Below are 22,333 nucleotides of genomic sequence, written 5' to 3' on the forward strand. Positions count from 1 at the left end.
GTCTTGGGATGGAGCCCTGAGCTGCCCTCGGCGGGGAATCTGCTGGAGGCTCTTTCCCTCTGCCCTTCCCCCCATGCACACTCTCTCAAATAATAAATCGATAAATCTTTATATGCATTGTCTTATTTAGTCCTGTGAGTGGGGGCTTTCTCTTATTGTCTTCCCGTTAGAGCTGAGGAAACGAGGCATGGAGAGCTTCGGTGACGTGCCCTGGGAACCGGCTAGCAAGAGGCAGTGCTGAGATGTAGTCTCTGCCAGTCTTCTCCTGTGCTCTTAGCCCCATCTCTGCTGCCCCTGTCCTTGTTTCCCCCTCCCACCTTTGTGGTGTCTCCTGGGGTGGGGGCTGGGAAGAGAGAAGGGACAGCCCCTACCCTTGGGGATCTCACACCCCAGCCAGTGTCTTAACACAGTGGCTTCCAATCTATTTGACACTGACCTAGGGAAAGAAATGCATTCATATCATTGTGTCTTATACCCAACTCCCAATATATAAACATTTACAAAATAATATTTACTTTTACTATTTATATGTGTTGATACTTTCTATTCTATTCAATTGCATTTTATTGAATAAATTGGTGGCTGAGATCCTCTACACTGATTTTGGGGACCCACATGTGGGTTGCCTTTCAGTTTGAAAACTGCTGGTCTAATAGGTAGCTTGCAATACTGGCCCTCTTCCTAGCTACCAATCCACAAACAGGTATTCGCCCAGCCTTTCTGGTGCCTCAATTTCTCCCTTCTGTACAATGGGCTATCTTAGGACGGATCACCTGACTTCATTTTTGCCGGTTTAGCTCCAGAGGGCTGGGTAAGCTCGAGGCTATTGGGAGTCGGCCAAGCCTGCAGGAAGGAGGAAGAGAGCCACATAGCTCGGACCACAGGGCTTCACGTGGGGCTCCTCCTGTCTTACAGGCCCTGCCTCTGGGCACTCCCCGCTGTAACCTGAAGGAGAATCTGCTGAAAGATAACTGTGCCCAGGAGTCCATCGAGTTCCCCATCAGTGAGGTCCACATCCTGGAGGCCAGGCCGCTCAGTGACAAGGGCTCTGGAGACAGCTCCCAGATTACTCAAGTCAGCCCTCAGAGGATTGCTCTCCGGCTACGGCCAGGTAGGGAGGGGGCTCTTTTCAGGGAGAGACCTTGGGCAGATGCGCACAGGGCACAAGGTGGAGGCCTGAACTTTGGGGACGTAGCTTGCAATGGAAATGGTGTGGGAAGAGAAGGAGGGTGTTGAGTGTGGTGTGGGCCAGAGAATGTAGAAAAATGGAAGGTGTTGGAACCCCAAATCAGAAGATCTGAGTTTGAATTTTAACTATCCCATAGATTAGCCGTTTGACCTTGGTCAAGCTACTTAATCCTTTGAACATAGTAGGAACTCAATAAAATGTTTATTTCTTCTTTCCCCCAATGGCTGTTTTACCTAATTGATAGCTTTGTGTTGAGGATTGAATGAGATAGAAGATGAGAAAGTAATATGCTGTAAGCCCTCTTTCTGGGTGGGATTGGGGCAGGAGCACCGGGGCAGAGAATACAGGGACAGGAGACTGTCAGGGGAGGAAGGATTAGGCTACGAGACAAGCATTTTAAAGCATTGATTTAGACTTTTCTATTGTTTCAAGAAGATTTAACCAATTCCCTTCTTTCTGCAAGGCCTCTGTTGGGAGCTCTAGGATTCAGAGAAGGCTGGGACAGAGTTCCTGCCTTTTACAGCATCTGAAGTGTAATCACTATGAACCTTGATACCCAGAGGGTTAGACAGATGGGCATTTAGAAAGGGTAGAGAATTTTAGAATGGAAAGATAAAAGAGAGAGAGATTAAAAAATCAGAGGATCAAGCGATTGGAAGAGGAACAGAATTGCAAGGGGAAAGAAGAAGGGTCAAGGGCTTTCAAGTTTGATTTGATCGAGAGGCTACTTAATCTCAGCTATGTCCAAACCCACTTATGGAGTCTTAGAGGGAGAAAAAGGAGAAAAACTAACATCCCCTTGGCTTCCAGATGATTCAAAGAATTTCTCCATCCAAGTCCGGCAAGTGGAGGATTACCCTGTGGACATCTACTACTTGATGGACCTGTCTTTCTCCATGAAGGATGATCTGTCAAGCATCCAGAACCTAGGCACCAAGCTGGCCTCCCAGATGCACAAGCTCACCAGTAACTTGCGGATTGGCTTCGGGGCTTTCGTGGACAAGCCCGTGTCACCATACATGTACATCTCTCCACCAGAGGCCCTCAAAAACCCCTGCTATGAGTAAGTTCCTCCTGTAGAAACTGGGCCAGCATCCCTCCCCTTTGTCCCAGGCTGGTCCAAGCCCTGCTTCCTGTTTCTAGCTCTAGGATCGCTTTGTTGCTGCCGTCTGGCTGAATCATATCTCCTTTCTACCTTGGGCTTCCTGTCTGGCAAGTGAGCTGGCCTGTGGGTCTGGAGTGCTGTGTCAGTAGAATCCAAGACTGTTTGGAATGTTAGAAAACTACCAAAACCTCTGTGACCCTCGGCACCCCCAGGATTAGGCAGATGGGCATTTAGAAAGGGTGGAGAATTTCCAGAAAGAGAACTGGTCACCTTCTTGTCTTGGTCACAAAGAAGTAGGAGATAAGAGAGAATGGGAGGGAAATGAGATAAAAAGTAGAAATTTATGGAAAAGTAAATAGAGGAATTATGAGTTCAGAAGGATTGAGTCCCTTGTCCTCCTCATCATCAAGAATGTGAATCTAACAGAGTTAAAATGTGAGGAATTATGTACTAGAGGAAAATAAAAAACAATAGAAATGTTATGTATTGAACCTTCTAATAGATTCAAAAATTGTTAAGTGTGCCTCTGTTGGCACTTTGGCTTACGAGTGAATGAATGGCTTATTATTTAATTGGTGGGGACTATAAAAATCCACAGAGTATAATAACTTAAAATGATGGCTATTGAGCCTGACAATATACAAATTTACTTTTTAGTTTTCAGAACTATATGATGTACCCTTTCAACCCATCTGGGTTGTAAAGTTTCCCCAGTAAAGCTGTCAGCCATCAGTAACACAAGCCACTGGGCTGGGGACAGAAAGGCTCCCGTCCAGCACAGATCGATCAATTTGTTGATGGTTTGCACATTAAGTTCTTGATGAACTTAACCGTTGTGTTAATGTTATTTTAGAGAAGCGTTAAGCCCAAGGTGATAGCAACGACTAGAGCGTCACTCTGGTATAAGGGCTTTACATAAATCAGCTCCTTTAAGCCTCACACAGCTCTTAGGAGATAGGACTAATCATGTCATCATTTTTATAGAGAAGCTTGTCTACAGTCCCATGACTAGAAACTGGGACTTGAACCCAGACAGTCTGGTTCCACAACTCACTGTCTTACCTTCTAGGCTAGCTGGAGGGAAAGCCAATGTGATGGCTCAGGTGATAGGAGGGGCTTGGGGTCTGAACTGTCTGGTTAGTTGTGGTTGTGTAGGATTGGCCTGGGCAGTGTGCTTGCCGTGTTTGTCTCCCCCTCTGTCCCTCTCACTCCCCACGCGACCTTTTCCGTCAGGATTTCGGCTTAAATTATCCTCCTTCCTCCTCAGCATGAAGACCACCTGTTTGCCTATGTTTGGCTACAAACATGTGTTGACGCTAACTGACCAGGTGACCCGCTTCAATGAGGAGGTGAAGAAGCAGAGTGTGTCGCGGAACCGAGATGCCCCAGAGGGTGGCTTTGATGCCATCATGCAGGCTACAGTCTGTGACGTGAGTTTGGAGGGCACAGAGCTCCTGGTGTGGTTGGCACAGATTAAAATGGGGGAAGGAAGTGGTTCAACTGTGGGGATACGGCTGTGAAAGAAGAAGAACCAAGCCGAGTTTTGTACATCATGAGCAAGAAGTTTCTCCTGATATGCAACCTTTGTTTGTATCAACCCCCAGCCAGAGCTGACATGTTTTTGAACCTCAGTGATGCTGGATGTTTTCTGGGCAGAGCATCATCCTGCTTTCTCTAGGAGTGTATCAGAGTCAAGGCTGGGTGGACTTAACCTGAGCAAAGTGGGCAGATGTTCCGATGGGAGTTCATTAGCCCCACCCATCTCTGCCGGTGCAGGTGGGTTTCTAGACAGGCCATGTGATTATCGTTGGAAAAGTTATATTTGGAGTTGAAGTAGGCGTCTTTCAGCTGCTTGAACTAATCAGCTGAGACTCCTTTCCTAAGAGAACAGAAACCCTCGAACTGGAAAAGCTCCAGCTTGTGTTCCAGGGGGCTGGGACTGAAGGCCTTCTTCAAGATGACTTATTCAGCCCTTCAGGAGTGGAAGTCCTTGGGTCTTTGTCGTCTACCAATGACATGACTAAAGTTGCTTTCTCTCTTTTGCTTTTTTTTTTTTTTTTTTTTAACAGGAGAAGATTGGCTGGAGGAACGATGCATCCCACTTGCTGGTGTTTACCACTGATGCCAAGACCCATATAGCGCTGGATGGAAGGCTGGCAGGCATTGTCCAGCCCAATGATGGGCAGTGTCACATTGGCAGTGACAACCACTACTCTGCCTCCACTACCATGGTGAGATTCTTGGTACCACCTATGGTCCCAATTCACTATGGTCAGGGCTGCTCTAACCCAGGCAGAGCCTTTGTGTGACTATGAAAATGGCAGCCCTTCCCCAGGGCTGGGCGTGGGCCTTATTTCAGGCTGTCCTCCCACTGCCTCCCATAGCAACTGGACGTCCTCATCCAGGGGACAGATGGCACAGCCATTGTAAGTGGTCCTGGCTGGGGTCACTGCTGCCACCACCTCCACTGCCTCCAGCACCACCAGCAGCATCATGGCATCCAGAATGGACCCGAAGGCAGGCCTTCCTATCTTCTGTGTACAGATCATCCTTTTCTTGGAATACTATACTCACTTGTGGTTATTGGAAGAAGACTGAGGAAAAAGAGACACAGATCATCAAAAGAATGGAGATCTGTTCCCGTGGGGAAAGGTTGAAGGGGTCCGAGTCACTTAGATTGAAACAAATAAGTTTAGCTAATACCTGAGAAGACTTCTGAAAGGTTATTTTCTATGGCCTTAGAGGGTCAAATAAGAGGAAGGGAGTTTAATTGCTGTAAGCCACCAAGAAATGTAAGACCTTCAGAATACTGATACCCTGGGTATCTGGGGGTAGGTGTGAACTCTTCATCTCTTAAAGACAATACAGCAACTCCTTGTCTAGGTGGCTTAATGGTACACCTGTGTAAAGGGAGGGGTCTGAGCTGGATGATCCTGCAAGGCCTAGGGATCCTAGGGACATGTTCATGATTCACCAGCATCCCATTGTGACTTGAGTTCCTTGGTGTCAGCCATGTCCAAGTCGGGCACCGCCAGGCATTGGATGAGTCAGTAGTAATCATTGACACCTAGCTAGGCAAGGCAGCTTCCCAGGGGCTGAAGGAGATAAAGGGACAACGGAAGACCCCCCCCCCCTTTTTGGTTTAGTTGAGGAGATGTGCTACCAAGAATACAAGACACGTGATTAGTGCTAAAGGGATAGCGCAATCTATAAGGGCTTTAGAGATCCAGAGAGGAATGCTCACCGTGAACTGGGATGGCCAAGGAAGGCCTCCCAGAGAAGGCGGGACCTGAGCTGGGTCCTAAGGAAGGAGAAGGATTACCAAAAAGAAGACCACTCCGTGGGGGACAAAGAGTGGGCTGGCTCAGTGGTAAGTGCAAGAGGGAGAGACGTGAATGCTGATCAACGAGGAAGGCTGAGACCACCACGAGGAAGCACACGCCAGGCCGAGGCATTTGCCAGTGGCTACAAAACGAGGAAACTTCCCAGTGAAGCCTGACACATGTGGGACGGAGAGCAAGGGGTAGGAAGACTCCGAGTTCCGCTTTGCTGCTCCCTCCTTACTTCCTGCCCCTCACCCACCCCTCTCCTCTGATCCCCAGCATCACCCTGGGATGCCACGCTTTGGATCTTGGCTTTGTTTTGTATTTATATGTACCTGGCGTCAGGACCAGACCAGGAGCTCCCTGGCAGCAGAGACGATAATATATCTGTCATTCAAGAAATGTTTGTTAAATGAGTTGATGGAAAACAAAATGAGGCCTGACAGTACCTGGCTCACGGAAGCTGCTTCTTGGTGTGAACGCACTGAGGTCTAGCGGCAAGAGGGAGATGCTTGGTTTTGACACCACCAGCCTCTGCCTCTTCATCTGTCCCTGGAGTTCACAGCTGGGTTTGTGTTGCTCCTTGCTCCCTTGGCTCACACTGATCATGGGGTGGAAACGTGTAGGCACCGCCACTGTGTAGGCCATGGCCCAAATCAGCCGAGGTCTAAGGTGTAGGATCCAGGGATGTATGTGAATAGCAGTGAATTCTTAACCGACCTCCATGTCCTCCCTTTTTACAGGATTATCCCTCTCTGGGGCTGATGACCGAGAAGCTATCCCAGAAAAACATCAATTTGATCTTTGCAGTAACTGCAAATGTAGTCAATCTCTACCAGGTGACTATGGCCCCAGGGCTGCCTAGAGTGTGGCTTGTGTTGATGGGTAGAGCTGTCTTGGGGACCCAGCGTGCCCTACCATGGGCCCTTGTCCCCAGCCTGGAAAGACCCTCCTCCAGCTTATTTCCAGGAGCTAGTGATTCCTTTTTATTGTCTCTGTCCCCCAACTTTGAACTTAGCAGAATGGGTATGCTAGTGTTTGCAGAACCAGAGGGGAGTCGTTTAGTGGGGGTGAGGGGTATGAAAGTTCCTTGTTTTTATTTTTTTATTAAAAATAATTAATTAATTAATTAATTAATTAATTTATATTTTAAATTTTTATTTATTTTATTTTATTTATTTTATTGTATTTTATTTTATTCAGGGCTGAAAAACTGCTAGATTTATTACTGGCAGTAACAAGTAAAATACCCCTTTGTTCCCTCAATCTTCATTTCAAGACCCTCGGTCTGATTTGGGGAGGCCTTTGGAAACCACCCTCTTCATTCAGTCAGCCTTGCACATCTTTGTCTTCCTAGAACTACAGCGAGCTCATCCCAGGGACCACAGTGGGGATTCTGTCTACTGACTCCAGCAATGTCCTTCAGCTCATTGTTGATGCTTATGGCGTAAGTGTCTTGTGCTGGGAAGAGGCCTGCTAGGAGTCCACCTCGCTTGGCATGACCCAGGAGGGTTCAGATTTGGGAGTCCTGGATGCTGGTCCACCATGCAGCCTCCCTGGCCTTCCTCTTATTTTTCTAGAGGCTCGCGGATGGCCAGCACGGGGTGGAATGCGGCTTTCTGAGAGAGAAACGGCTCAGAAAGGAATGCCGAGGAGCGTTAGGGGCGATGGGTGAAGAGCTTAGAGGAGGTAGAAGGGAAGGAGAGGGTGGGGCTGGTGGTGAGGCAGGAGCAGAGTCCTGAAATCGGAGAAAGGACAGGGTGAGGGGCAGGGCTCCAACAGCAAGGAGGAGAGGAAGCTGAGCCCTGGGGAAGGTGAGGTTGGTTAAAAATTTGGTAAAAATGGCCACTCTCCAAGGGGACCAATACTGGCACTCCCTTTTAGCACATCCATGAGGCTTGCAGAAGGGTGGAACTGATTTAGATTTTACCGAGAGTCACCCGGGCACCAGTGCAGAGAGAGAGAGAGAGAGAGAGAGAGAAGCAGGTCTTGGGCAGGAAATGTAGTAAGAAACACCCTCCTAGGGGTGCTCTCCTCTGGCAGCTTCTAGGCGGGCCTCAGCATCTGGTACTGCCAGGGCGAGTCCGGGGCCCCCAATAGAATTTGTTTGGGATGGAATTAGTTCCTCTCTGCTTCCTCTCAGCTCATCTCCTTACCTTCTTTTGCTTCTTCCTGCTTAGAAAATCCGCTCTAAAGTAGAGTTGGAAGTGCGTGACCTCCCTGAGGAGTTGTCTCTGTCCTTCAACGCCACCTGTCTCAACAACGAGGTCATCCCAGGCCTCAAGTCTTGTGTCGGACTCAAGATTGGAGACACGGTGAGGTGGGCTGAGCTGGGCAAGGCCTGTACCCCCTGAGCGTCTGTGGGCACCCCTCCCCTTCCTTCCCGGCACCTTCTTCCTGAAGGTCATGAGAGGTTAGATATCGTGGAGCTGCCAGCCTTTTCCTTTGAGGCTCCCGTTGTCTAAACTTCTCTGTTAGGTAACCTTCACCATCAGGATTTTTTAAAAAAATGTGCATTTACATTACCTCTGTTTGCATATGCATAGCTGTTTGCAGATGAAAATATTTCTTGCATTCAGCCCCAACCAGTCTCCAGCCTCCCCCAAGGTGATGTCTTTCTTCCCTCTACAATGTGAGATGGCAGTGTCATCTCTAAGTATTTACTGAGCACTGACTGCGTGCCAGGCATCATTCTAGCTGCTGGAGATTCAACAGCAAACGGAACCAGCAAAAGAGACCAAACACCCGCTCTCATAGGCTTTCAGAATGCAAATGTTCATTCTGCTCCTCCAGTCCCTCTGTGGCCTCTAGGGCTTTCTTAAGTGGTTGGTTCTCTTCTGCGGCTGCCTAAGGGGGAGGGGCTGGTGAAGAGGGAGGGAAGTGGAAAAGAGGGGTAGCTATTATACCTAGACCATCTGTATCTTCAGCATGTATATATTGATCTCTATCCACCTGTCCATATGTCTCTCTATCTATATTCTAGAACAGGTGCACATATCCTATCCAAGAAATGTTGGCCAGAAAGGTATATGACGGAACAAGTGATGAAATGTTCTATGGAGATTAAACCTGTGGTTGGTCACTGTGTGGTGTTGTGTGGTGCAAAATATGCTTTGTGTGTCTTGCTACAAAGACATATGACATTATGTACTCAGTTCAGCTGGCTTAGTTGGCCAGAGCAGAAGGTTTATAAGATCACAGGTTCTGTTCTGCATGAGCTGGCTTATTTCATATGTGGAATTAAAAAACCCCAGCATAGCCCATGCCTATAAATTACATCTGTGCACCCAGCCGGATATAACTGGACCACTGTCCCCAGGCTCTCCTTTTTGCTTTGCAGACCTGGGTCATGGGGAGGCAGAAGAACTCCAAGTTGCTGGGGGGGCTAGACCCCCCCCTCCCAGTTTGGTATTCCCTGGGTAGGGCAGGGCAGCACAGGACCCAGCTTCTTTCCCTCTGGGACTGGAGTGTTAACAGGGTCCACCCACATCTGAATGGGATCCTACTCTCCTCCCAGGTGAGCTTCAGCATTGAGGCCAAGGTGCGAGGCTGTCCCCAGGAGAAGGAGAAGTCCTTCACCATCAAGCCCGTGGGCTTCAAAGACAGCCTCACGGTCCAGGTCACCTTTGACTGTGACTGTGAATGCCAGGCCTACGCCGAACCTTCCAGCCCCCGCTGCAACAATGGCAACGGGACCTTTGAGTGCGGGGTGTGCCTCTGCGGGCCCGGCTGGCTGGGGTCCCAGTGCGAGTGCTCAGAAGAGGACTACCGGCCCTCCCAGCAGGATGAGTGCAGCCCCCAGGAGGGCCAGCCCGCCTGCAGCCAGCGCGGCGAATGCCTGTGTGGCCAGTGCGTCTGCCACAGCAGTGACTTCGGCAAGATCACGGGCAAGTACTGCGAGTGTGATGACTTCTCCTGCGTCCGCTACAAAGGGGAGATGTGCTCAGGTGAGTAGAACTACCCGAGTTCCCGTCCCCATGCACACTCGCTCGTCTGTGGCCTCTGGAGACTTTAGGCCCAAGGCCCGGCAGGCAGAGACGAGTGGATGGTGTGGATGGTGTCCCACTCCCACAGCGGAAAACAGAAGGAGGTTCTCTTTAATCCCTCTCAGCTCCCCAAGTCCTTGCTCCTGGGGTGCACACAGAGGCGGAAGTGAGCTTGGGCTCCGAGGGACTTCCCTCCCTGAATAGCACGGGGCAGGGTGGGGAAGCTCGAAGGTGAAGACAGTTTTCGTCTTTTCTTTCATCTGCCCTTCTGCTAATACTTTAAGTTACTGGTTCCTCCTAATCATTTCAAGGTTAGGGACCAACCCCTTTTTTAGGTAAAAAAAAAAAAATTGACTGATGGTAATTAGATTTTTAGTAGCTACAGGTTTGGAAAATATATATCAGAATATCTAGTAAAGTTAGGAATATTTCTTTTATGTGAATTTGTCTTTTCATTATAAGACTTGGAAAATAGTAAAAAAAAGCAAGACAATGGAGCCCATTTAAGGAGCCCATACACTTGGAACAGCGGTGGGAAAATTGTAAGCTCTGTTGGCATGTTGGCACTATTTTGTTAATCACTCTTGGCACTTCTGTCCCAGATCTGTGGTGTCAAATATAGTAGCCACATGTGGCTGTTTAAATTTAAATTCACCAAGTGGAATTATAATGTAAGCAAAAGTTAAATTTAAATTAAGTGAAAAAATGAAAACATCAGTTCCTCTTTTGCTTGGAACCACGTGCGGCTAGTGGCCGGCACGCTGGACAGGACATAAATGGGCGAAAGCACCTGCCATTGAGAGGTCCAGCCTACAGATGGAGAATTATGATGCTGAGTCCTCTTCCCTGAAGGATTCTGAGGTTTTGTCCTTCTCATGACAAAAATTCAGTAAAATCTTGAGGCCCATTGAAAATCTCAAGCTGATTTTTCCTTGCCCCAGGATGCTTCCCCAGCTAGAAGAAATCAAACTAATGTGATTAAGTCTTTATCTGCAGACATGCTGACTCTTAGCGGCAGACAGGCAGCTCTGAGTAGTTCCTAGGCACTGGGGATAGGTTTTTGCTGGGCTCTGATGGCTGAGGCTTGATCCCTCTTGTGACAGAAAGATGGAAGACATTTGCAAACTGGTTGGGATTGGTTTTTGGATGTATGGTGTGGCCAATCCACAGCGATTGTAATTGGCTTCTATGGTGATCTAATCTATGACTCAGATTGGCTTCCTTTGCATTGGGGCTTAACGAGCTGAGCTCATCCACTCTTATGTTCACTCTAACATCAGTCTTTTAAAAAGTTTGATCAGAAAGGTATATCTGTGTCATTCTAAAGCATGTCCAAGTAACAGAAAAATGGCTTATTTTTTTTAATCTGCAACATTGTTTCCTTTGCTCACGCCAACAAAATTTGAGAGAGAGAGATTGGAGAAATGATATCAAGGAGATTAGGGGAGTGAGAGAGAGAGATCAGGTATACACAGACATACACACACCAACAGCAGTTTGAATTAGGGGGTGAGGCAGGAATTTCAGCTCATTTTAATGTTTAATAGTACTTCCATCGTATTCAGAGTGCCAAAGGGAATGGTTAAGTTCGATGTGGGAGACTACAGACAGCCCCTCAGGGGGCACCAGGGACAGAAGGAGGTCTACTCCTCCTCCGTGCCACCTCCTCATGGACCTGGTCTGTTGTGACACCACGTGGGAGGGATCCCGTCCAGAGTGCATTTCCTTCGGCTGCTGGCCACCCTGAAGCCATAAAACAAAGCTTCCCCGGGTCAGCAGCCTGCTTCCTGCCTCCTACCGGTGCAAGAACAACTTGTCCCCGGTGTGCTCCAGCCTAATTCATGGGGAAACCCCACGCAGCTACTGTAGTCTCCGAGATGGCTCCCTCCCCGGCTTCCAGCCAGAGTGTTGTGTGCGCACTGGTTTTGGGTCTAGACCCCGTGGTGCCACTGTTACACTCTCCAGTGACAGATACTCAGGGACACACACTTATTGAACACCTGTTCTGTGCCAGGCACTCAGTCCAAATGGGTGAACAGGGGTCATGCATGATTCCTGACCTCTCAGCTTGTACACTGGTTCACCATTGTTTCTCCCCAGAGCTGCTGGCTTGTGGTCTGTTCTTTGCTGTGGGGATGGCGTGCCGCGACTTGGCTTTTTCCCCAGCCTCTGGCCTCCCCCAACCCACCTCCCCACCGGGCTATGACCTTTATGGTTACTTGTTATCAACACCCTGCCTAGACAATAGGGAGTGCATTCCTGTCCTCAAGAGACCCTCCACCTGCCACGTCCATGAGCATAGATTGATGGGGCGCCCCGAGCCGGGCTCTGTGCGGTAGTGTTGTGGGATCGAGAGGCATGGATAAGACAAAAACTTTGCCCTGAATTAACTTACCTATGGACAACTCACAGCATGAGGCAGAACCTGCCAGAAGTGAGGTGTCCTGGGGGAATAGTTAGTTATAGGAGTCCACTGCAGAGAGGCTCATTATAGGCGGTGGAAGCCTGGGTGGCTTCCTGGAGGAAGTAGAATGTCAAACAAAGTGCTGGCTCCTAAAGCAGGGGAGTGGAGCTACGCGTCCGCCCAGAAGGTCCAGCTGTTTAGGAAAGTGGGTGTGTTCCCCAGGACCTGAAATGCCTGTGCCTCCTTGTCCCCTCCCCCTTCCTCATCTCCGCCACCCCCTCCCCCCCCCACCCCGCTGCCTTCTTTCCTATTTCCCTCCTCTTTTTTATACTTTCTCTTCACTCCTCACCCCCCTCCTCTGACTTCTCTGTGAACCCCGGCTCAGCCACCCTTTGGCTGGCGGGGTGCCCGTCCTGTGACATTACCACACTGTGGCTTCCTTCTAAGGGCTGACCCTGCCCGAGCTTGGGATCGGCCCGCTGGCTCTAGCCTGCCACTTGACGCCCAGCCTCACTCCCCTCTGGCCTGGCAATCCGTCTTCTCAAAGATCACTTTGTTTGGCCACACAAAGGAAACACTATGGGACAGGAGTTTCTGAGGCAGCGGAGGCCTCTGAGTGCTGCCAGTCCTCTGTAGTGTCGGCCTTTCCTGTCCAAGAGCCGTCACTGAAACCTGGGTGTAGTGGACAGTGTGGGGCCCCCCCCGCTTGCCCGGCTGTCACTGGGGGACAGAAGGCGCCAGCGAGCAGGCTGTTTGAGCCTGCCTAGGCACCTCCCTCTCCTCCACCACCTTGGGGCTCTTTTGCTCGTATCAGTGGCATGGTTTTCAGACCAAGTGAGGTTACTTCCCCCTTGCTCCCTGCCTTTCCTCTGATTAACAATCAGATTTTTATTATTCATCCCCTTCTTCCTGATTCAGAATTCTTGAGAATGAGTCACCTTTTCTTCCGAGTTTGGGAGCCAAGTTTTCAAGCCTTATTAAGTGATTAGGGGGATGTAGCTCCGAGAGGTAACTCCTGCATTTAGCCAACCTAACCCCCACCCCACGCCCCTTGCTCCCATTCCCACTCTCCTGCAGTAAAGTGAGTGCATCTTTCCCACACTATGATAACACAGCACAAGGCACACGCTGGTGAACATTATGTCTGTTTCCCAGGAATTTAACTGGGACACAAGCTCCAGGGTCATGGGGACCTTGCCTGTCGTGTTCACTGACAAACCTCCAGTGCCCAGCCAGAGCTCAAGAAATATTTGTTGAGTAAATAAAACATTAACTGCCTTCCTCCTCTGTTTTAGATGTCATGCTAATCTCTCCTGATGGACAAATTGATATGTCCTGTCCTATCGTGGGGCTCACAGTCTAGAAAGAAAAACGGATAGGCAAGCAAATGGGTTCATCCTAAGGGTTAAAATAAAGGTCCATATAAGTGCCTGGAGAACACAGGGCAGGCAGTTGATTTGGCCCGGGGAGGATCAAAGGAAAACCTAGAAGGCCCTGAGTCCTCCTTAATACCCATCACGGGCACGTGTGTGATGAGCAGCTAATGGATTACTGAGCTCTACGTCAAAAACTAATGATCTGCTCTATGTTGGCTAACTGAACATAAAAATAAAAATAAAAATGAAAAAATAAAAAGGAAGGCGGTGAACCATTCAGTGTGGTGCTAACGATCGTGGCAGAAGGAGGGGGGATGGTGGGGATCCTCACCTACTGTCCCCCCCACCCCCAACTGTGTGCTTCCAGGCCACGGCCAGTGCAGCTGTGGGGACTGCCTGTGTGACTCGGACTGGACCGGCTACTACTGCAACTGCACCACACGCACAGACACCTGCATGTCCAGCAATGGGCTGCTGTGCAGCGGCCGGGGCAAGTGTGAGTGCGGCAGCTGCGTGTGCATCCAGCCGGGCTCCTACGGGGACACCTGCGAGAAGTGCCCAACCTGCCCTGATGCCTGCACCTTTAAGAAGTGAGTGGGCCCAGAAGTGAGTTGGAGAGAGCTGGGGGCTGGGAGGAGCAGGAGGGTCCCCCAGGCTAGAATCCACCCCCCACCCCCAACTCCAGGGTCTGTCTCTTACTCACCAAAGCTTTTGAAGAGGAGTCCGCTGGGGCTAAGAGGCTTGCTTTCCTCTTTCTGCTGGGAAGTTGGGGCAATGTTGGAGGGAGAGCCAACCGGGCAGGGGTCAAAGTAATACCCTCGGGGACTCCAGGTAGAGAAACCTGCTCTCTGGGGGGTGGCGTCCTGAAGCCCTGGGTTGGGAGGAAGGCTAAACTGGGGAGTTTCCAGGGAAGGTCCCAGCGCTGATGTTCTGATGCTGTGGGAAATGTGGGACTGCAGTTATGAAGGACAGAGATGGGAGAAGGTCACAGGTACGCACATCACTCATCTGGGGGTCAGGGGATGCTCCTGCCATTTCTCTTGCCACTTTAAGCAGGCCTGGACTCGTGGGTGTGCAACCTGTGCATCTGTACCCTGTGCTTAGAAGGGCCCCACTCTTGGTTTACTGCTTTGCTGGCCCTGTGTTGTAAGTCTTAGTCATTTTTGAACAAGGGACCTAATATTTTCCTTTACGCTGGGCTCCCAGATTACATGAGCTATTCTGCCTTTAAGGCTCCCCAAACTGGATAAGCTTCACTTCCTAGCGTACTCTCAGATGGACCATGAAGGAGTTTAATGAGGGTGCTGGGGCCCTCTGCCTGCCAGGCCTCCCACCCCGAACTCCAGACTTGACCTCTGGGCCCCCCGGGATTGTAGTACAGGTGTTTGTTTTCTGAGGTGGAGCAGCTTTCTGGTGTATGGAGGGCCGAGTCAGACTGAAACCTTGCCGTTTGCTCCTCCCTCGTCTTAATCTCTGTGTCCTCTCTTTTAGGGAGTGTGTGGAGTGTAAGAAATTTGACCGAGGAGCCCTCCATGAGGACAACACCTGCAGCCGGTACTGTCGTGATGAGATCGAGGCTGTGAAGGAGCTTAGTAAGTTCAGCATGTCTCAGAGTTGTGCACACACACACACGCACGCACACACACACACACAGCTTCTAAAACTGTGAGTTAATCCCCGAACCTTTCCAACTCTCATCAGTAACATGGAAGGGTAATTCCCACCTCAAAGGCATGTTGTGTGGGTCTGATGCATGCTAGGCACTCTATAAAAACTGTCTTCCCTGAGCTCTCCTCTACTCTACTAGTTGGTTCCACAGTCCCTCCCCGATCTGCTTCCCAGCACCCACAGACTCAGCAAGATCCTACAAGTAACCTTGAAAGTATGCCTGGTTTCAGGCAGCCCTAACTTTACCTCCCCAAGGAAAAGAAGACTATGCATCTCATTTTACAGATGAAGAAACTGAGGCCACAGTAACAGGCATCATTTTAGGAAGCTTATAAGCATTTATAGAGTTTACTTAACTAAGAGTGTTAAACAGTGCCCAGGCATACCGCTTTGCTGGTTTGGAGGGAAACCTTCTCCTTTATGGATTTGTAGCTAAACTCACTATGCTGGAGCCCTTCCTGGAATAAGGCAGATAAAAAATACACTGGGGAGCGAAACCCTTGCTTGTAATTATTCTGGTTTTTACTTTACCTTGACTTAAAAGGAGATCATCTTTGCTGCTGTCAGCACATCTGATATGATTATCTGGGTCAGCTAGGCATTGGCTGGTAGCAGGGAGATGGTAATCTCTTGAGATAACCGTCTCCCACGAAGGCAGGAAACATGTTTTTTAGTGAGAGCCCCAGTAAGATACAACCAGTCACTCAGCTTCTGGCTGGGGGTGTTATAGAAAAGGTTCAGATCTCTGGACTCTTTGGCTAATATCAGAGGAGGGGATGGGAGTGAGGGTAGTAATTTGGGAATTGAGTTTGAAGAGACAGCTTTTCCTCTGGAGGAGGTTGGGTGTATGCTATGATTAACTTGGGTGGGGGGGAGACTGCTGAGAGAGATGTGAGGGGTTTCTACTACCTAGACCAGATGGATATCACAGGGTAGCTGATAAGTGTTTCTCTTGTCCCCTGCCCCCATGCCATGATAATCATAACAATGAATGCTTGTTTATGTGGAATTGTATAACTTACAAAAGTTATGAAAGTGTCCTTCATACCCACCATCTTATCCTTTTCTCTACAACCCAGTAAAGAAGAACTGTAGGACTGTTGCTATCCTCATTTGGCGGATGAGGAAATGGAATCTCAGGAAAGTTACATAACCTGCCTGAACAAGTTAAGCTTAGAAGTAAATCCGGGGGCGCTTGGGTGGCTCAGTGGTTTAAGCCACTGCCTTCGGCTCAGGTCATGATCTCAGGGTCCTGGAATTGAGTCCCGCATCGGGCTCTCTGCTCGGCGAGGAGCCTGCTTCCCTCTCACTCTCTCTGCCTGCCTCTCTGCCTACTTGTGATCTCTATCTGTCAAATAAATAAATAAAATCTTAAAAAAAAAAAAAAAAGAAGTAAATCCGGAAATCCTTACCCTTTCCATTGTATTCTTACACCACTGGTTTTCGGAAGGCTTGTTGAGTTCCAGGCTGTAGGATGTGGTCTGAGACTCAAGTTCTAGTTCTGCTCCATCATACACTTGTGGTGTGACCTTGGGACATTTGCTTAACCTTATCATGTGTCAGTTTTACCCGTCTGGCTTCATCACTGGAGGATATAGTGGAGCTGATGGAGGGATACCTATAGTTTCCCTGTTAGAACAAGAGGGTTCAGAATCAGAAGGGATGAAGCCTACAAAATGTGAGGGGAATCAGAGAAGAGGGGATGGCTCTGGAGAGGAACACTAGATCGGAAGTAGAAATAGAAGAAATATAAGGGCTGAGTCAATTAATTGTTAAGAACCATTGGGCAAACAGAGAAGGGAAGGGGAGGGACGGTAACACCCACTGTGTGTTCAGTACTGTTCACTTTATGCCATTGGGTTCTCTACCAGCCTTGTGAGGTGGGGTATCATTTTCCTTTTATAGACGAAGGAAGAGAGAGAGCCAATGAGTTCAAGTAATTCCCCCAATATTATACAGCTAGCAGGTGGGAGAGCAAGGCTTTGAATCAGACCATGTAATGTGTTATGTCATGTCTCTTCCAGAATAATGAATAAGAACCAAAAAGGGCTCATGAGGGACAAAATACAGAAGTGAGGAACAAAAATACAGAAGTGAGGAGCAAAATATAGAAGTGAGGGTCAGCTAGAGGTAACTGCCAGGCCATCTCAAATCTAGACATCTTGCCTAATGTAAGGCATAGGGTTTCCTATTGCATACTTTCTCAGAAATCCCTAACTGCAGCTTGTGGATGGCCCCGTCTTCCATGAACTGAGTCATTTTTCATTCTCCCATCTTTTTCTCTTTCTCAGAGGATACTGGTAAGGATGCAGTGAATTGTACATACAAGAATGAGGAAGACTGTGTCGTCAGATTCCAGTACTATGAAGACTCGAGTGGAAAGTCCATTCTCTATGTGGTAGAAGAGCCAGGTGAGTGAACCCTAAGGGCCATGTTAGGCAATAATTTCTACCCATCGCTCTTCTTACACGGAACAACCAGGTTAAGACTGACCTTACAAGTGGTAAGTTAGGGCCTGTCGTTGGGATATGAGGGATATTTAAATACATATATTAGTGAGAAAGCGACTTTGCTCATTGAGGAGATAGAAAAGTAAAAATGTGGGTAAGGAAAGGAAGAAGGTAGGGGGTGCCTGGGTAGCTCAGTTGGTTAAACGCTGGACTTAATTTTGGATCAGGTCATGATCTCAGGGTCATGGGATTGAACCTGCACCGGGTTCTGTGCTCAGTGGGGATTCTGTTTGAGATTCTCTCTCTCCCTCATCCTCTGCCCCTCCACCCACTCATGCTCTCTCTCTCTCTAAAATAAATAAATAAAACCTTATGGAAAAAAGAGGTAGATAGGGACCCCATGAAGGGACAAAATATATCATGGCAGTTTTTGAGGTGACAATGTTAAGAAGTAAGGAATTTTTTTTCTTTATTTATTTGACACAGAGAGAGATCACAAGTAGGCAGAGAGACAGGCAGAGAGACAGGTAGAAAGAGAAAGGGAAGCAGGCACCCTGCTGAGCAGAGAGCCCGATGCAGGGCTCCATCCCAGAACCCAGAGATCATGACCTGAGCCGAAGGCAGAGGCTTAACCCACTGAGCCACCCAGCGCCCCAGAAGTATGGAATTTAAAGTCTAGGACTGTTCAGCACCTGCTCTACTAAAAGCTCGTTGGTTGCCCAGGGCAAGCAGCTCCGTGCTTAAGGCCTAATGTTTAAGGTATTGACCATGAGACATGGTGCGGTGTTTGAGGCAACAACCCAAGGTGTCCTGAACACTGAAAAGCTAGTGCTTGCTCTCAAGGCCCTCTGGAAGCAGGAGGAACTCATCTGTCATATGCACAGACCAACCACAGGCTTGTCCCCATCCTGTCACAGTAGATTCGTTGCTTCCCCTTACCACCTCTGTCTCCTTCCTTTCGCTTAACAGACTAAGCTATGAATCATTAGAAAATATTTTTGAATACTTATTATATATCAGGCAGTGCACTCGGTGCTGGGAATATCACAATAAGCAGATGTGGCACTCACAGGCTGGGGGAGAGGGACACGTAAATCGATAATGACCCTGTTGAGGGACAAGGGCTATGGTATGGCAGAGGGTAGACAGGAACTTATGGGAGTGAAGGAACAATGTCTGAAGGCAGAGACTAAATCAGTGAATTGCTTGACATTCTTAACAGCTGGCGCAATTTCTTCAGATCTTCCTTCAGACGAGGGTCCAGCAAACTCTTTCTGCAAAGGGCCAGATGTTAAATATTTCAGGCTTTGCAGACCATGGGGCCTCTGCCATGATTACTCTGCCATTGTAACAGGAAAGCAGCATATATTTAATGCACAAGCCCAAGCATACTTACAAAAACAGATGGCAAGACACATTTCGCTCCCAGACCATACTTTGCTGGTCCCTGCTTTAGAAAAGTGGGTCTCAAACTTTTGTATGTTCCCCCTTGTTGAAAAATAAAACAAAAACCCCGAGTCCTGAGCCCTGTCCTACTTCCATGAGCCTCTGTGTTCCTGATTAGTGTTCCTGGCAATTGTGATACACCCCAATATTTGAGTGCCTCTGTCTTGGACACATCAATTCTCCTAATGAGCCTTCTCAGACCTCCTGCAGCATCCACATTGCTGCTTCGGTTGGGTGCTTCTATTCCATTCTCAGAGCAACTGTGCTTCCCTTAGAAGGGCCTTCATCACAGCATTAAATTGCTTTCTTTCGTCCCCTGTCTCCCTCTGTAGATCACAAGCTGCATGAGCACAGGGACTGTCTGTCTCATCTACTGTTATATCCATACCAGGCTCAGTCATCTACAGAAACTGTAGATGATAGCAACTATCAAGTATCAAGGTGATATCAAGTATCAAGATACTTGATAAATGGTTTTTGAATGAATTCATAGGACTGAATATGCCTAGGAGACAGGCAGGCTTATATGCAACTTGATACCTGCTAGGAGGATTTTGGCTGCTTGGAGAAGGAAGGGGGTGAAAGTGGGAAGAGGCACTGCTACATCTGGCACTGGAAAGCATGGTGCCCCCCACCTGTGATATTGTTCACCAGCCTTTCCCAGGGCTCTCACCTTTAGAAGGGAGAAGGAAGGTAAAGAAAGGGTCTGGCCTTCATTTTGTTTACTGACTCAAGGGAAAGCTGACATGGGAAGGGGAAAGGGAAGAGTGTGGGTGTGTATCTCGGGGAGCAGATGTGGGTTATTTGGCCGTGGCCCTCCCCACACTTTCCCATCCACTTCTGTTAACACATTTCATGGATTTTTCTATACCCACCCTATCTGCACCTTTGTCCTTCCTCATTTCAGAAGGGTGGTGTGTTCTTGCTTTCAGGCTTAACATTACTTTCCTACAACAGTCTTTGCTGATGCTTCCGCTGTATTACTTACCAAAATCTTTTGGCTTGGTGTTCTTAGACCAGAACCCTTTACCTGGAGTTGTGGGGAACAAAGATGGTGATAACCTGAGCTGGTACAAATAACCCCTGAGGGGGTAACTTTTCTGATGGAGACCCCTTCAGAAATGGGATCCCAGACCTACATTTCCTATCTTGTTGCCACGGAATTCCAAGTTCTGTCTCTCCTCTCACCTCCCACCTCCAGCCATTTTTAGGGGCTCTGGCTTCAAGCAGAATGTAGCTCTTGAGGTCCTGGAGTACAGAAGGAGATTATTCTCATTCTCTTCCCTAAGTCATGCCCTTGGAGATGCTCTCCCTGAAGGGCTGGGCCACTTCAGGGCAGTAGAGAGAGCACTGCCAAAGGGCTTGGCATTGGCTGGGTGGCGTTCAGCCTGCATGGAGTGGGATCCCCTTAGCTGGGTCCTCATCACTCCCAGATAGGGTTGCCTGGCAAATACAGTATATCCCATGCAATATGTAGTACATACTCAGGCTAAAAAGCTATTCATTGTTTATCTGAAATTCACATTTAACTGGACTTCCTATACTTTTGTGAAATCTGCTAGTCCTACCCAGTCTTTCTTGACCTCAGGTCCCCACATGGGTCCTCATCACTGTGGCTAGGGGAGCTGTCTAGAGATCATTTGATCTTGGCTTCTGTGACCAGGAAACTTCAGGATAAATGCTTAACAGATGTTTTTCCCTGAAGATCTCTCTCTCTCTCTTTCGCTCTCTCTTTCTTTAAAGATTTTACTTATTTATTTGATGGACAGAGATCACAAGTAGGCAGAGAGGCAGGCGGGGGTGGGGGGCAGTGGTGGTGGTGGGAAGCAGGCTTCCCACTGAGCAAGAGCCCGACGTGGGGCTCAATCCCAGGACTCTGAGATCATGACCTGAGCTGAAGGCAGAGGCTTAACCCACTGAGCCACCCAGGCGCCCCTCCCTGAAAGTCTCTTGACATTCTACCTGTCCTGCCCATACTGACATGCAGAATTGAAGAGATTTTACTTTGAGGTTTGAGGGTCAGCCCTGTCTTCCAGAGAATTCACAGTTGTTTTTCCCAGAAGAACTCGGACCCTTCATTCCTGGGAATTCAGACACTGGGACCTCAGAGCCTCTCTCCAGATGTTCCTTTAATTATAGACAGGTTATAATTTGGTGGCTTGGGAAATAGCCAGCTTGGGTTTGTGTTGGTGGTTGTTTTTGGGTCGTGTGTGGTGAACGCAGTGTATATGTTTAGAGAAGAAGGTGGGAGACAGTGTGGAAAGTGGGTGTGACATCCTCTCCAGACCCATCAATACTCATATATCCAAACACCTAATTACACAACACCTGAGAAGTCACTGGAGTGAGGTCACCCATCAGACACCTGTGGTTGATGGGAAACAGAGCTCTGTGGAGCGTATTCAACTTGGCCCTCAGAAGGGTGACGCACTTCTGTCCTTGTTGGTTGTTGACTGGGTTTGAATAGGAAGTCAGCTCTCAATAGGGTAAGGACTTTAGATGATGAATATTTTGGGAAGGAGCCCAAAATATTCTCTTGGTTGGCAGGCTTCCTGGTCTCTAAGTGTTCTAACAAGGTCATTAGGTTCCCAACCCTCAGGGATGTATGTATCTGAATCAGGGTAACACAAATGTCTACAGGAGCTAGGTAAATAACTTGGTGAAAACAATCAGATATAACAAGAAGTCCAGTAATAATGGTAGCTGGTATTTATTGAGCACGAGTCTGTGCCAGGCAGCCTTCTGAGTTCTTGAAATATATTTAACTTAATTATTCTTTATAAGTTTTAGAGTTCAGTGCTATTACTTTCTCCATTTTAAACATGGAGAAATAGGAAACAGACACCCAGAAAGTTTAAATAATTTATCAAAGGTCACATAGCAAAGTAAGTGGTAAGGCAGGATTCGAACCCAGGCAGTCTAGCTCTAGAGTGCAAGGTAGCATGGCCTCAATGACAAGTTACATGTTGCTTCTCTTTAGTGGAGAAAAGAGGATGGTGAGAATTCTGGCAAACTATAAAATGTGTCCCATCTACAGGGGACAGCTTCTCCTCACATCTCACCAGGGCTGCCCTGTGGGCTCAGAGTTTTCAGACCTTTTTATTTTATTATTTCTAATTTTTTTTTTAGTGATTTTACTTATTTTTTTGACAGAGAGAGACATAGCGAGAGAGGGAACACAAGCATGGGGAGAAGGAGAGGGAGAAGGAGAGGGAGAAGCAGGCTTCCCGCTGAGCAGGGAGCCAGATGCAGGGCTCGATCCCAGGACCCTGGGATCACGACCTGAGCCGAAGGCAGACATCTAACAACTGAGCCACTCAGGGGCCCCGATTTTTTTTTTAAAGAGAGAAGAATTTGAAATTTCAGGGGAAGAATCTCCTGACTAT

The 22,333-nt window shown here is 48.3% G+C and overlaps 1 protein-coding gene across 1 annotated transcript in view; it reads left to right on the top strand.

Moving 5' to 3' along the window:
• Window positions 1-22,333, top strand: part of ITGB3 (integrin subunit beta 3) — a 51,065-nt gene that overhangs the window by 23,440 nt on the left and 5,292 nt on the right. Inside the window, exons 3-13 of the mRNA XM_080825995.1 lie at window positions 916-1,111; window positions 2,000-2,252; window positions 3,562-3,724; window positions 4,364-4,525; window positions 6,361-6,456; window positions 6,975-7,064; window positions 7,798-7,932; window positions 9,135-9,564; window positions 13,751-13,973; window positions 14,875-14,975; window positions 17,343-17,462. Of these exons, the coding sequence (XP_080682121.1) occupies window positions 916-1,111; window positions 2,000-2,252; window positions 3,562-3,724; window positions 4,364-4,525; window positions 6,361-6,456; window positions 6,975-7,064; window positions 7,798-7,932; window positions 9,135-9,564; window positions 13,751-13,973; window positions 14,875-14,975; window positions 17,343-17,462 (1,969 nt within the window). The remainder of the gene's footprint in view (window positions 1-915; window positions 1,112-1,999; window positions 2,253-3,561; window positions 3,725-4,363; window positions 4,526-6,360; window positions 6,457-6,974; window positions 7,065-7,797; window positions 7,933-9,134; window positions 9,565-13,750; window positions 13,974-14,874; window positions 14,976-17,342; window positions 17,463-22,333) is intronic.

The sequence above is a fragment of the Martes martes genome (assembly GCF_963455335.1).
Source record: "Martes martes genome assembly, chromosome: 16".
Taxonomy (NCBI): Eukaryota; Metazoa; Chordata; class Mammalia; order Carnivora; family Mustelidae; genus Martes; species Martes martes.